General features: G+C 39.2%; 1 protein-coding gene across 3 annotated transcripts in view; it reads left to right on the top strand.

The window, feature by feature from the left end:
- LOC107584368 (neurexin-1a-like) overlaps nt 1–12,520 on the top strand; it is a 16,066-nt gene extending 3,546 nt beyond the window's left edge. Inside the window, exons 2-5 of one of the 3 annotated variants that reach the window (XM_016270947.1) lie at nt 519–1,804; nt 10,324–10,338; nt 11,376–11,405; nt 12,174–12,520. In XM_016270947.1, coding sequence (XP_016126433.1) covers nt 1,093–1,804; nt 10,324–10,338; nt 11,376–11,405; nt 12,174–12,193 — 777 coding nt within the window. In that variant the 5' untranslated portion in view covers nt 519–1,092 and the 3' untranslated portion in view covers nt 12,194–12,520. Of the gene's footprint in view, nt 1–518; nt 1,805–10,320; nt 10,339–11,375; nt 11,406–12,173 lie in introns of all 3 variants that reach the window. The other 2 variants (XM_016270945.1, XM_016270948.1) reach the window with 2 other exon arrangements.
- Nucleotides 12,521–12,862: the final 342 nt, after the last annotated feature.

Below are 12,862 nucleotides of genomic sequence, written 5' to 3'. Positions count from 1 at the left end.
ATATATATTGCTTTATTTCATGGTACTAAAGAGTAAATGTCTTGAGAGAATCTCTTGAAAATGAAAACACAAGGGTTCATTTTCAATTAGATACCATTTTATTTTATTTCAAGCTACTCTGATTTAACTGTAAATACATCTGACAAGTATTGATTTATTTTTGCCTTTTCTGATAATTAAATCGGAGTATTTGATACTGAGGGGGAAAAACAGCAGCCACATGATGAAATGCTCTGGAGCTTTCTGGTTCATAAGCCATAAATTCTAATCATTGAGAATTATAGTGAGAAAAGAAAAATGGAGAAAAGCAAATAAAAAGTACTTCTGTAATTGAAGATTAATGCAATCAATATCAGCGTGAAATTGGCGGTTTCAATATCAATATCACTATGAAATTGTGGTTTTGTGTGTGAATGATTGTATTGTGTGTATGCTACAGTATTTATCTTTTTAAAAGAGGCCATCTTCTCTTTCTTTTCCTTTGAAGAAATTAAGATATTCTTTTTCATTCTTTTCAGATTATGGATCAATATGTCAAAACGGATGTGAATTGAAGGTTTGTGAACACTGAGGGCCCTAGTCGGGCCTGCACGTTAACACTGCTAAGTGCACTTTGTCTACTTTTGATTAGTGCTGACTTTAGGCCTACACAATGACTTTTAACTAGACTTAAATGACCCTGACATTAATGACCCTATATACCCCTAATGAACTCTCTGCTGTACAGCACTACACATGGCTGCAATTTATAGATACTTTGATGACTTGGCCCCACTGTAGCACACCTGGATCCCACTGAAGGTTTTTTAAGCTAAACAGTAGCCTTATTGTTTTTTTCGTAGACCAGTATTCGGGCCTTAGCGACTCCATTTATTGTTCCGATTTGTGTATTTAGATTTTGAAAAAGAGTCGGCCGTAATGCAGGCCCTCTCCCTCTCTCAGTGAATGATGAGTAAATTACCCCAAATGCATAGCAGTCATGTATGTCATAGAGAGCTCTGTTACACTTTAGGAGCACATCACTAAGAGAGCCGACTCATTTTAGTTTTCGATTAGTTCTATTGTTAGTTCTAACTTCCTTTACTATTCACAATGAGCTTCTCAATGCGGAACGGCGCACATCTAATCTGGATAGGCTTGCTGGTTTGTTGCCTTGTCGACATGGGGGCCAGCATGGAGTTCACCGGCGCAGAAGGCCAGTGGGCAAGGTTTCCTATGTGGAACGCCTGCTGTGAAAGCGAAATGAGTTTCAACATGAAGACCAAAAGCGCTCATGGACTTTTAGTGTACTTTGACGACGAGGGATTCTGTGACTTCTTGGAACTGCTCATCCACAACGGAAGACTCAGTTTGCGGTTCTCCATCTTCTGCGCCGAGCCGGCGACGGTGCTCTCCGATACCGCCGTCAACGACAGCCGCTGGCATGCTGTGACCTTGCGCAGGAATTTCAAAAACACTACGTTAGTTGTGGACGAAGAGATCAAGTGGGTGGAGGTTAAGTCAAAAAGGAGGGACATGACGGTCTTCAGCCATTTATTCTTAGGAGGGATACCTCCTGAACTGCGATCTGTAGCATTACGCCTCACATCTTCAGCCATCACAGATCAGGTCCCCTACAAAGGATGGATAACCAATCTGAGGGTGAACAGTTCTGAGCCGCCGCTTATCGGTAGCGAGGGAATCAACAGCGACATTTGCGAAGACGACCACATTTGCCTGAACGGAGGAGTCTGCAGCATCGTCAACGACGAGCCCACTTGTGACTGCTCCGAAACGGGATTCCAGGGAAAAGACTGCAGTGAAGGTAAGAGGCCTGGATTCATCGTCTCCGTTGTTGAAATGTCTTTTCAAACACAGCCCTTTCACTTCTTTTATCGATTTTAACATTGCACTAGTTCCTCAGAGGCAGTGCATGCTACATCATGTCTGTTCCCGGCCTCCACTACAGGCCTAGTACATTACATGATTAGATTACCTCTGATTTCAGTCAGAGAAAGCCGTTGATCTGAAGGAGATCATTTAAATAGGCATTAGTGCCATCTGTGTCAATTCCGGAGCATCCACGAAAGCCTGTGTTTTTGATAACATGACGTCAGCAGAGGCTTCTCGCTCTCTTTTTTATGCTAAATTAACTTAATATACTCTTGACACTGCACTGGCATTACAATTAAATCTGAAAATGACGAGTTGAATACATGCACACAAGCCCATGATTGGAGTATGAAGATTTGAATATTATTCTCCCTCCGAATTTAAGGGGTTGGTTGCTCTAATTACATAATTAGCCAGATGTTTCATAGCGTCACTGTAATGACTTAGCCAAAGTTGCAATTTCAACATCACAGGAAAAATAATGACATACTCAATACAGCATTCAGCAGCCATCACAAAGCATTTATTAATTCAGCTTTACAAGTAAACCTCCACTACTGCACTTACAGAGTTATTTTAATTACAGAAGCGATTAGAACGATTGATGATGTAACTAAATAGGGGGAGGCCGTCTCTGCTTCTATCTTTTGAAAATGGATGGTTGTGCCCATATTACAATGATTCAGATTTTCATATAAAGTCTGTTCCCTTTTGAATATGTATGTTCTGGTTGGTTTCCTAGTTTGACTTACTCCCTTGGTGTCCGATTTCACTGTTTTTATGTTCTTTCCATCTTTTTCTTCATTTTTACAACCGTCTCTGTGGACTGATCTTGATGTTGATGGATATTGTCTGGGTTAGGCCGTAAGCCAAAGAGGCACCATGTTGCCAAGGAAACTACATACCCACTGAGTAAATTTTGCCCTCCTAAAGCACAACAGAGAGACAGTACGTTTCACTGACAAATGTTCAAACTAGAATAGCAGTCGTTTCGTGGTACGGTGTTCGCTGGACTCTCAGCGAAATGCATCGTCCAGTGGATTTGATGAGATTATGACAAAAGGGCAGGGCCCGCAGATGCTCAGCAGCTTGCTTAAAAGCGAGACGTGCCGCTCTCCAGCCCTTGTGCTGGTAGAAATGCGCATCTTTGCCGGGTGAGTCAGAACAGACCTGCCCACGCAGCTTTGAGTAAGGATATGTGGAGATGGTGGAGGCCACGGGACGTGTCGCTCTGAATCATTAGTGTTATTTATTTAACATTGGAGGATCTTGACGCTAGCGGTGTTAGGCGTTCGAGCTGCCTGCTTTCTTTTTTCACTTTAGACTGTTTTATTGGTCTGTTTTTGGTGAAATTTGGTGCAAAGAATATTTAAATAATCTAAAGAACATTTTTGCACTATTAAGAACATTTTGTGCAATGTAATGGTTAAAGGTTGTTTATGGAACCATAGATTCCAATTAAGAACCTTTATTTTTAAGAATGTACGATCCCTCCTTTTTCTGCCTGAAATGTGCAGATGAACTTTCGTTATGTCTTCGGCTGTTTTTGTTATTAGCACGATGACAAATCTCCAAATGGCACTATGCAGGACAGGAGAGCCATTATGAAGGCTTAATTCCTCAAATGAAATAGTCATAGAGCCAACGTGCTGTTCATTAAAACAACAGCATCATTTTAAACTCCTCTTAGCCTAAATCTGTCCTTGCTTCGGTTATTAATGCAAATCTGGCCCACGAAGCTCCTGCTGAGGGGAAAGCAGGCCAATTTTTGTCATTTTGTGTGTTGTCAGTTTCATGACCGAGGTGATCTGTCAACTGACCACCGATAGCCGTTGCCAGTAAAATGCCCAGACTCGTATTTTACGTGGATAAAAAAGGGATAGCTGCATATTAAATGGCTCATTGATGAATGGCTAGCTTTTTCATTTGGATATATATGTGCTGCTCGCGTTATCTCCGTCGTCATGGAAAAATTTGCTGTACCGTGAGAGCGTGTGTACGTGTTTGCAGATCTCAGGCAGGAAAGGGTGGTATGTGGATTAAATATGTCCTTTCTCTCCGCACGTCCACTCTGTTATTCTCTCGACAGGCAGTTGTAGTAATAACCTTCTTTAGCAAAGCAGGTGTGGGGCTCTCAGCGGGAGAGGCAGTCCGCACCGCAAAGAATAACAGTGCTATGGGTAATGAGATATTTTTGCCCTGCTGGGGTTAGAGAAAGGGCCTTATTTTGTGTTATTATGGTTAATGCTCTTACAAGTCTGAATTGGAAAGCCAAAAGGGTCTGCTCTGTATCAGCTTGCAGCCATTGATACCTTATCTTTATGCTCTATTAACTGTATAATGTGCTCCGTCTCCCTGGTTAAAGATGGCTGTAAGGGATCTGCAATTGACGTCCATGCGGTTTCGTATGCTAGGAGACTTTGGTTGGAGAATTGGATTGTGTTGGAGGGCTTGTTTACAACAGCGATTAGATTGTTTCACCTCATCTCTTATCTTTTGTGGTGGAGCTAACGTCGTAAGGGTCGGTCCCTGGCTGTTCGCTGTCGTTTAATGATGCAGTCATGTTGTAAATGCATTTTTTTACCTCTGCTATTGGGCCTATGCAAATTAATTAGGGTGGTGTAGTGCAGTGTACGCCCATTAACCTCTTGCTAATGAAATAAAGGGCCTGGTTTAATTAGATACATCAGCATATTAATTTTAGTGACTCATTTAATCATGTCACCAGGGGCCTGTTTGAAGTTGACAAAAGATAGATATTAAAAGGATAGTTCAGAAAAAAAAATCACAATTATGCCATTTACTTGTCCTTATGTCATTCCAAACCTGTATGACTTTCATTCTTCTGTGAAACACGCAAATTTTTAAAAATTGTTCCATTTAATGAAAATCAATAGAGGCCAAAAACATTTGGACCTTGTTGATTTTCACAGTATGGACAAAAACATATTTTTTGTTCCAAAGAACAAAACAGTCATACAGGTTTGAGTAAATGATGACCGAATTTTTATTTTAGATGAACTGTCTCTTTAAATCAACAGACATTTATATAATCTGTACGTTACAATACCTACAGTACATAAAATAAGCAAATACTAACAAAATAGGCCAAAAACTGGAAATGGATTAATTCACTAGGCCACTTCAGTATAAAATCACTTGACTAATGGACCCCGTTGACTTTCGTCATATATGTAAAAAATCATATAGGTTTGATTAAATAATAGCAGAGATTTTATTTTAGGTGAACTGTCCCTTTAAGACATTCTTGAAATCTGTACATTACAATACATACATAAATTAAGCAAATACTAATAATCCAGATCAAAAACAAGAAACGGATTAATTCAATAAGGCTCACCAGTAGGGCTGTGCGATATTGAAGAAAAATGCGATATGCGATACCTTGTTAAAAAATGCGATATTCGATATGTGATGCGATATTGCTTAAAGTGTGTCAAATCAATTTAAATTATATTTTAAAATATTTAAAATAGAAAATTATATAACCAATTTGTTTCACATTCTTTGTAATGTGAATAAATAATAAAGAATCACTATAACTTCTGAAAGTGACCAGCAGGGTTTTAGCATTACTTAAAAAGTAATGTCACAAATCAGAAAATGTAATTTAACATCAATGTGAACATACAAACAAAAAAATTTATGACACTAAATTTATATCATGTAACTTTGCTTTCCACACACTTTAAGTACTTCTTCATATACCACAGCAAAAACTATAGTCCGAGAAATTTCAAACATGATTAAAGGCAAGTAAACAGTCAGTAAAAAAAAAGAAAAAAAAAGAAATACACAATTTACAAGCATAGATAAAATAAACAGTAGTATTCAGGTACAGAAATTTAATAATTAAGTGTAAAAAACACTGCATAGTTTTCACTTTAGATTTAGATTAATCTTTGTTATAGCCGTTTTGTTGTTTAGTTAACATTAGTGACATATTAAGCAGCACGTATTTATAGGCTGCTGTCCCTTTAAATCCGACAGCACGGATCCAGTATAATGATACACATCCGATTTCTTTCTCAGCTGTTTACATTCATTTAAAACATTTACAAGAATGATCATCGAGACATAATTCTGTGTGTATGTATCTGTTCAAACATGAGGAGATGCGAAAGACGAATCAACTTGCTCTGAAACGCGTCTCTCTGTGTGTGTGAGATGCGGCTTGTGCGCACGCTTCAGGTGTGAGTCAGACCACAAGACGAGACAGCAAAGAGTTGTTTTCTGCAACTTATTGCACTTAATAACTCTTTTTAACGCCAAGCAATTCTCTGCTATATGCGTCGAACTAAAACTTTGACCTTTTGCAACGTTTTGATTTAAGTAGCCTATTATTAAAATGATAATGATATCGCATGCCGTTGCGATATGCTTATTGCGATATTTACATTTGCGATATTTCGATAATTTCGATATATCGTGCAGCCCTACTCACCAGTATGAAAATCTCTTATGGGATTATTGAACCCCATCGACAAACTGTATGGACAAAACTGATTTTGTGCTCCATAGAGCAAAATAGTAATACAGGTTTGAGTAAATAATGACATCATTTTTATTTTGGGTAAACTGTCCCTTTAAGCCAAAATAAATTTTTGTAATCTGCACATTACAATACCTAAATAAATTAAGTGAATGCTAACAATGTAGGTCAAAAACAGAAAATGCATTAGGCGTGCCAGTATAAAATCTCTTGACTATTATAATATCTATTGACCCTCCCCGTGTCTTGCAATTGACTTTTAGCTTCCTTGATCCGGCAACATCGCTTGATAATCTTGAATGGAGGGGGAGCCCGTGTCAAATACACTGTATATTGAGAATTCCCCTATCAGTGTCGGATGAACCCTTTCCAGATGGACTAAGCTCACTAATCTCTCAGTACTGTAGATGACTGCAATATGGAACATGCTGCACATTGCTCCCTGTGGGGGAAATGTTAAACTAGATTTGGTGAAGAGGATTAAAATCCCCATCACTGGCGCAATGACAATACACAGCAAAAACTATAGTCCGAGAAATTTCAAACATGATTAAAGGCAAGTAAACAGTCAGTAAAAAAAAAGAAAAAAAAAGAAATACACAATTTACAAGCATAGATAAAATAAACAGTAGTATTCAGGTACAGAAATTTAATAATTAAGTGTAAAAAACACTGCATAGTTTTCACTTTAGATTTAGATTAATCTTTGTTATAGCCGTTTTGTTGTTTAGTTAACATTAGTGACATATTAAGCAGCACGTATTTATAGGCTGCTGTCCCTTTAAATCCGACAGCACGGATCCAGTATAATGATACACATCCGATTTCTTTCTCAGCTGTTTACATTCATTTAAAACATTTACAAGAATGATCATCGAGACATAATTCTGTGTGTATGTATCTGTTCAAACATGAGGAGATGCGAAAGACGAATCAACTTGCTCTGAAACGCGTCTCTCTGTGTGTGTGAGATGCGGCTTGTGCGCACGCTTCAGGTGTGAGTCAGACCACAAGACGAGACAGCAAAGAGTTGTTTTCTGCAACTTATTGCACTTAATAACTCTTTTTAACGCCAAGCAATTCTCTGCTATATGCGTCGAACTAAAACTTTGACCTTTTGCAACGTTTTGATTTAAGTAGCCTATTATTAAAATGATAATGATATCGCATGCCGTTGCGATATGCTTATTGCGATATTTACATTTGCGATATTTCGATAATTTCGATATATCGTGCAGCCCTACTCACCAGTATGAAAATCTCTTATGGGATTATTGAACCCCATCGACAAACTGTATGGACAAAACTGATTTTGTGCTCCATAGAGCAAAATAGTAATACAGGTTTGAGTAAATAATGACATCATTTTTATTTTGGGTAAACTGTCCCTTTAAGCCAAAATAAATTTTTGTAATCTGCACATTACAATACCTAAATAAATTAAGTGAATGCTAACAATGTAGGTCAAAAACAGAAAATGCATTAGGCGTGCCAGTATAAAATCTCTTGACTATTATAATATCTATTGACCCTCCCCGTGTCTTGCAATTGACTTTTAGCTTCCTTGATCCGGCAACATCGCTTGATAATCTTGAATGGAGGGGGAGCCCGTGTCAAATACACTGTATATTGAGAATTCCCCTATCAGTGTCGGATGAACCCTTTCCAGATGGACTAAGCTCACTAATCTCTCAGTACTGTAGATGACTGCAATATGGAACATGCTGCACATTGCTCCCTGTGGGGGAAATGTTAAACTAGATTTGGTGAAGAGGATTAAAATCCCCATCACTGGCGCAATGACAATACATCAATGACGTAGCGCTATATTTAGAAGCTTTTACAATAAGTACTCTTGTTTTGGGTATATTTACTAGTGGTTTCTGCTTTACTGTCTAATATTTAGTCAAATGTGAATTGGATGCTTCTTTAGGTATCAAATGCAGAGGAACCTGTACCGCACATTCACTCCATTCCAACCGGACAGTCATTATCAGAGTTTTTTTATGTTTTATTCAATCGTTGTTGACAGCCACATCTTTAGTGACTTTGCCGCAGCGGCAATGCGGAGCGTACGCTCGTCATACGATCCCTTTGGGCGAGTTGCACGCGTGTGCGTTTGAGAGTAACATGCTCTGACTTACTGAAAACTGCTTTAAACGAGCATCTGGAGCTGCAGTCCTGTTTGTAAAGGGCTGCATGAGTGCGGGCGTCACATCGTGTTTGCCCCCTGCCTGTGCCGGCCCATGTCGAGTAAGGGCGAGCGTGTGTGCGTGTAGGTCATCCTCAATTTCTATCTCTTATTCTCTGCCAAATTCGGGGCAGTATGCAAGGCCAGCACTTAAAAGAAGCTGTCAGCTCGATGAAAGCCTGCATGTCGCTGGCTCCGTGTGAGCTCTGCAGTGCTAAGGAGAGGCTACATGATCCTGATCTGTCAGTCAGTGAAATGTAAATACAACCGCTGTTCAGTCAGCCGGCCTCGGAGAAGACCAGGCTGTGCGTATATGTGTGTGTGGTGTTCTTCCAAAATGGCTGCTGCTTCCACACACACACATAATGTCTACATTTCGTAGATGAGTTGAAGCACAAATTCAATAAAGTGGGTTCTTTAAACTGCTGTAGAGTCAGTGCAGATGGCTAGTTAGTGTTTTGTGATGGTTTAAGCTAATTAAACTTTAGTAGCATTATTTTTATCCCTCCGAGCTGTTTTTTGTCAGTGGGATGAGTTTGCACATTTGTCAAAGCAAGTAGGGTTTGTCAGTCTCTTCATAAGCTGATAAGAGAGGATAGAAAATCACCTGCCATTTATCACTGCAACACTAACAGCAAAATATTTCTTTGTCATATTTTCTGGCATGACACGCTTTTCTGTTTATTTATTTATTTTTTTCTCCTTTTGGTTTGTTTATTCATACATTCATCAGCATTTTTGTTTTCGTGGCAGTAGTGGTGCATGCAATTTGTGTTTGGTCGGGTGGAGGAACCGGCTGCGGTAAGTCCCGGGTCATTATTCTCCTCCTCAAGATGCAAAACATGGAGGTAGGATTGGATGCTTTAATTTTAAGATAGCCAAGTCCATTTTTAGGGAGTCTTGGGTGAGTTGATCCAGAGACTGAAAGTGTCACCAGAAGTAAAAGGTGTGTTGAATGAATGCATGAATGAAGGTAATGTACCCTTTTTGTTTTAGAACAGAAAAGGTCATTTGAAGTTAAAGAAATGTAAATTTCAATGTAAACGGGTTAATAACATGACATGCATATGCATATTCAGGTATTGTACATTTCTTTATTACTGACCTGACTGAATTATGTTGTTTTCTCTTAGTAGGTTCATATTGCATCATCTACCGACATTTTTATTTCCGAACACGTGCATGCTTCACATCTAGCCCGTGTAAATTCCCCTCACACGCAACCATGAACGCCATTCAAAATGATACATTTGAATTCAAAAGATACAAATTGTCTTTCAAAGTCCATCAAAAAACTGGAAATTTTATTTTTTCCTGAGGGAAAACAGCATATTTATGTTTGAAGTAAAATCGTAGCTGTAAGGGGTTTTTCCGTTTTCCTTTAAATTATGATTTGCATGTTTGCGCATGTTCATTGATATACTGTGAAGAGTCAATTTCACCATGTGTTTTATCTGCTTTTGAATGGCTTAATACTGTGTTATCATCATCTCACCATGGAACAACGCTCTTTCAGAGTACCATAGACTCAATGAGATTAGATCTTGACGAGGACAGAGGACACTTAAAGTAAAATAAACCCTCTAGTCTCCACATTTTCCATGGTAATGAATGTTTGTCCTGGGCACAGGATGATAAGACGCATGGTAACCACGGTAATCCTCAAGGCTGGGCCACCTTCCAGTCTGCATGCTTCTTAATCAATGTCTCCTTCTCTCTCTTCACGCCTCGGCCGCCCCCCCAGAAGAGGCCTATGTAGGAGGTGGGTAGACATTTTTTTCTTTCCTATTTTCTTTTCATCTGACCCCTGTCCCTACTCATGTACTTCTCTCTGTCTTCATATTTCAACCTGTTCTTTTAGAAATATTCTATATTTCCTATTTTATTTGAATACGGTACACAAACAGTAAGTGGAACTGGTGCACAACACAGGTAAAAGGTATGAAACTTCATTCAGCTTTATAATCGAGAGCACTTCCTTAATTAGAGGTTGTCAGTAAACACATGCTTCACTCAAATTGGAGTGCTCTGCCAAGCAGAAACCAGAGGCTGGAGCGAAATGGACGCCAACCTGTTTAAATTCCATCTAAAGATACAGACAAACTACTGTAACTCCGATTATAAACTTCTAAAACCTAGTGAATACATTTCATGGAATCTGACATACATACACATGAAGTGTTCACTATAATGGAAAATCTGGACAGTCTGACAGGTAAGTACCATAGACAAATGACAAAATCTTCTGTTTCTTACTAACAATTCCAAATGCAGTTTATAGTTATCGTTCTCGAGTCATTCTTTTGGAGGTATTACTATATATTTTTGGCTGTGGCTCACAGGAACTTAAACAGACATCCTATGAAAGACGGGGAACATTGATTTATCCCAATATAACCTGTAGGTATTTTGTTATTGCATTGACACATTTTTGTGTGCAACCTAACTTAATTTTGTTAAGATCCAATCTCTGTATGTGTCATCTTCTTCCTGAGGAAGGTTGACCAGGCGGACGACATGTTTGATGTATGGCGACAGCGAAGTGATTTTTTTTCTTTTCTAATCTAGATTTGTCTCTTTCGAGTGTGACCGATAAAGCATTGCAACCGCTGGGTTGAGGAAATGCTTTTTGAATGTTCCCTCACGCCCACTCTCTCCCTCACCTCTTGACCCCAACCCCCCTCCCCCACCCCACACTGCGGGCATCCTCTGTTCAGACGATGCCTGCATGTCAATGTGACAGAAAACCTTCCCATGATCCCGTTCTCTGTGCTGACTGTGCTCTTGTCTTCCCTTAAGGTCTTGCGCACCTGATGATGGGCGACCAAGGTATGGGTTTAATTTCTTACTTACCTTTTTACCTCCATCAGCCACTCCCTCCTCCATCTCTCTGCCTCTCTCTCTCACTGCCTTGTGCTGAATCCTCCTCATCTCCCTTCACTGCTGGTAGGGATTTACTGGGGCTGCTTTATTTCTGGCTTGGCGCTGAATCAATGGATGGTTTGGTCTTTTCCATTTTTTCCCCACCCTCTCCTCTGTCTCTTCTTCTCTCTCTCTCTCTCTCTCTCTCTCTCTCTCTGTCGTTTTGCTCTAGCTTCCCTTCAACCCATCTCGTCACTTCTTTTGCGCTTCGTTTTTCTCTCCGCCATTCTCTCAACAGCCCCGCTATTCCATTGCTGCTTGCCAACTTCATTTTCATATAGAGGGGGAAAAATACTTTCAACCCAGTGGATGATGTGAGTTACAGGGACTTCTCTCAGGGGTTTGTTCACTCTTTGTAAATGTGCTAGTCTGTATTCTCGGGCTCCGAAACTGGAAAGCATTAGCCGTCTGTTCGATATTCATGCATTCTCCCTCATCTCTCTCATCGTCATGTTCTGGCATGTATCACGATAGGAAGCTTCCATCTCCTCTTGCCTGCCCTCTTCTCTTTTTGTCCGCAATGCATGGAGTCTCTTCTGAATGTAACCTTTCGTTTTTCTGTCTCTGAATCTAACACGCAGTCATGATTCTGACTGTTGCCTCTCTCCTCTCCTTTGTATTTTCCTGTATCTCTCTGGACTTTCTCTTCATGGAACCATTATATCAATACCATAGGCAAACGAAAAGGTATATAATGCTTCTTTCATACTATGTAATAATGTAGTTTAACTTGTCTCCATGTATATTCCTGTACCTGTGGCTTTACACATGCATCTGTTTATTTGTGTGTTTGTGGTACTGAAGTCACACTGATTTTTCTGTGTCACTCCCTACAAATATGACGAGGGGCTGGAAGGTAGGTGAGATGTCATGGAAATGCGTCATTGTGCGATGCGTCAACAAATGTGACGTAGGGTTAGGAAGAAAAATTGCACATTTGAATTAGTCTGCTACTGTTGTTTAGTGGTATAGAAAATCAATGCACAGAAAATGTAGATGCGTTATTTTTGGCAACATACCATTTATTAATTCTTAAACACGATTAACCATTTGCCATAATTTACAGTATTACAAAAAAAAAACAGTACTTACATTATCTCAATTATTTTAAAAAAATTGCATAAAATATTGACCACACAAAAGAGTTGACGAAGGCATATTTAAAAGCATTCAATATAAATACAAATGTGTTGTCAGATCATCACACAAATATCAGGTAAGAGCACTTCAAGATATTCAGATTTTCATATTCTGCAGGCAGTTATCTCTTTTAGAGCATTCCATACAGCCTGTACGCACCAATGCATATTAATTTAGTAGCACTTTACTGCTCTTTGATATTAAATTACAATTTTTGAAGAGCC

The sequence above is a fragment of the Sinocyclocheilus grahami genome, unplaced genomic scaffold (genome assembly GCF_001515645.1).
Source record: "Sinocyclocheilus grahami isolate Dianchi unplaced genomic scaffold, SAMN03320097.WGS_v1.1 scaffold59.1, whole genome shotgun sequence".
NCBI classification, from domain to species: Eukaryota; Metazoa; Chordata; class Actinopteri; order Cypriniformes; family Cyprinidae; genus Sinocyclocheilus; species Sinocyclocheilus grahami.
Note: the sequence above shows the minus strand (reverse complement) of the source record. Positions and strands in the feature narration are given on the sequence as shown.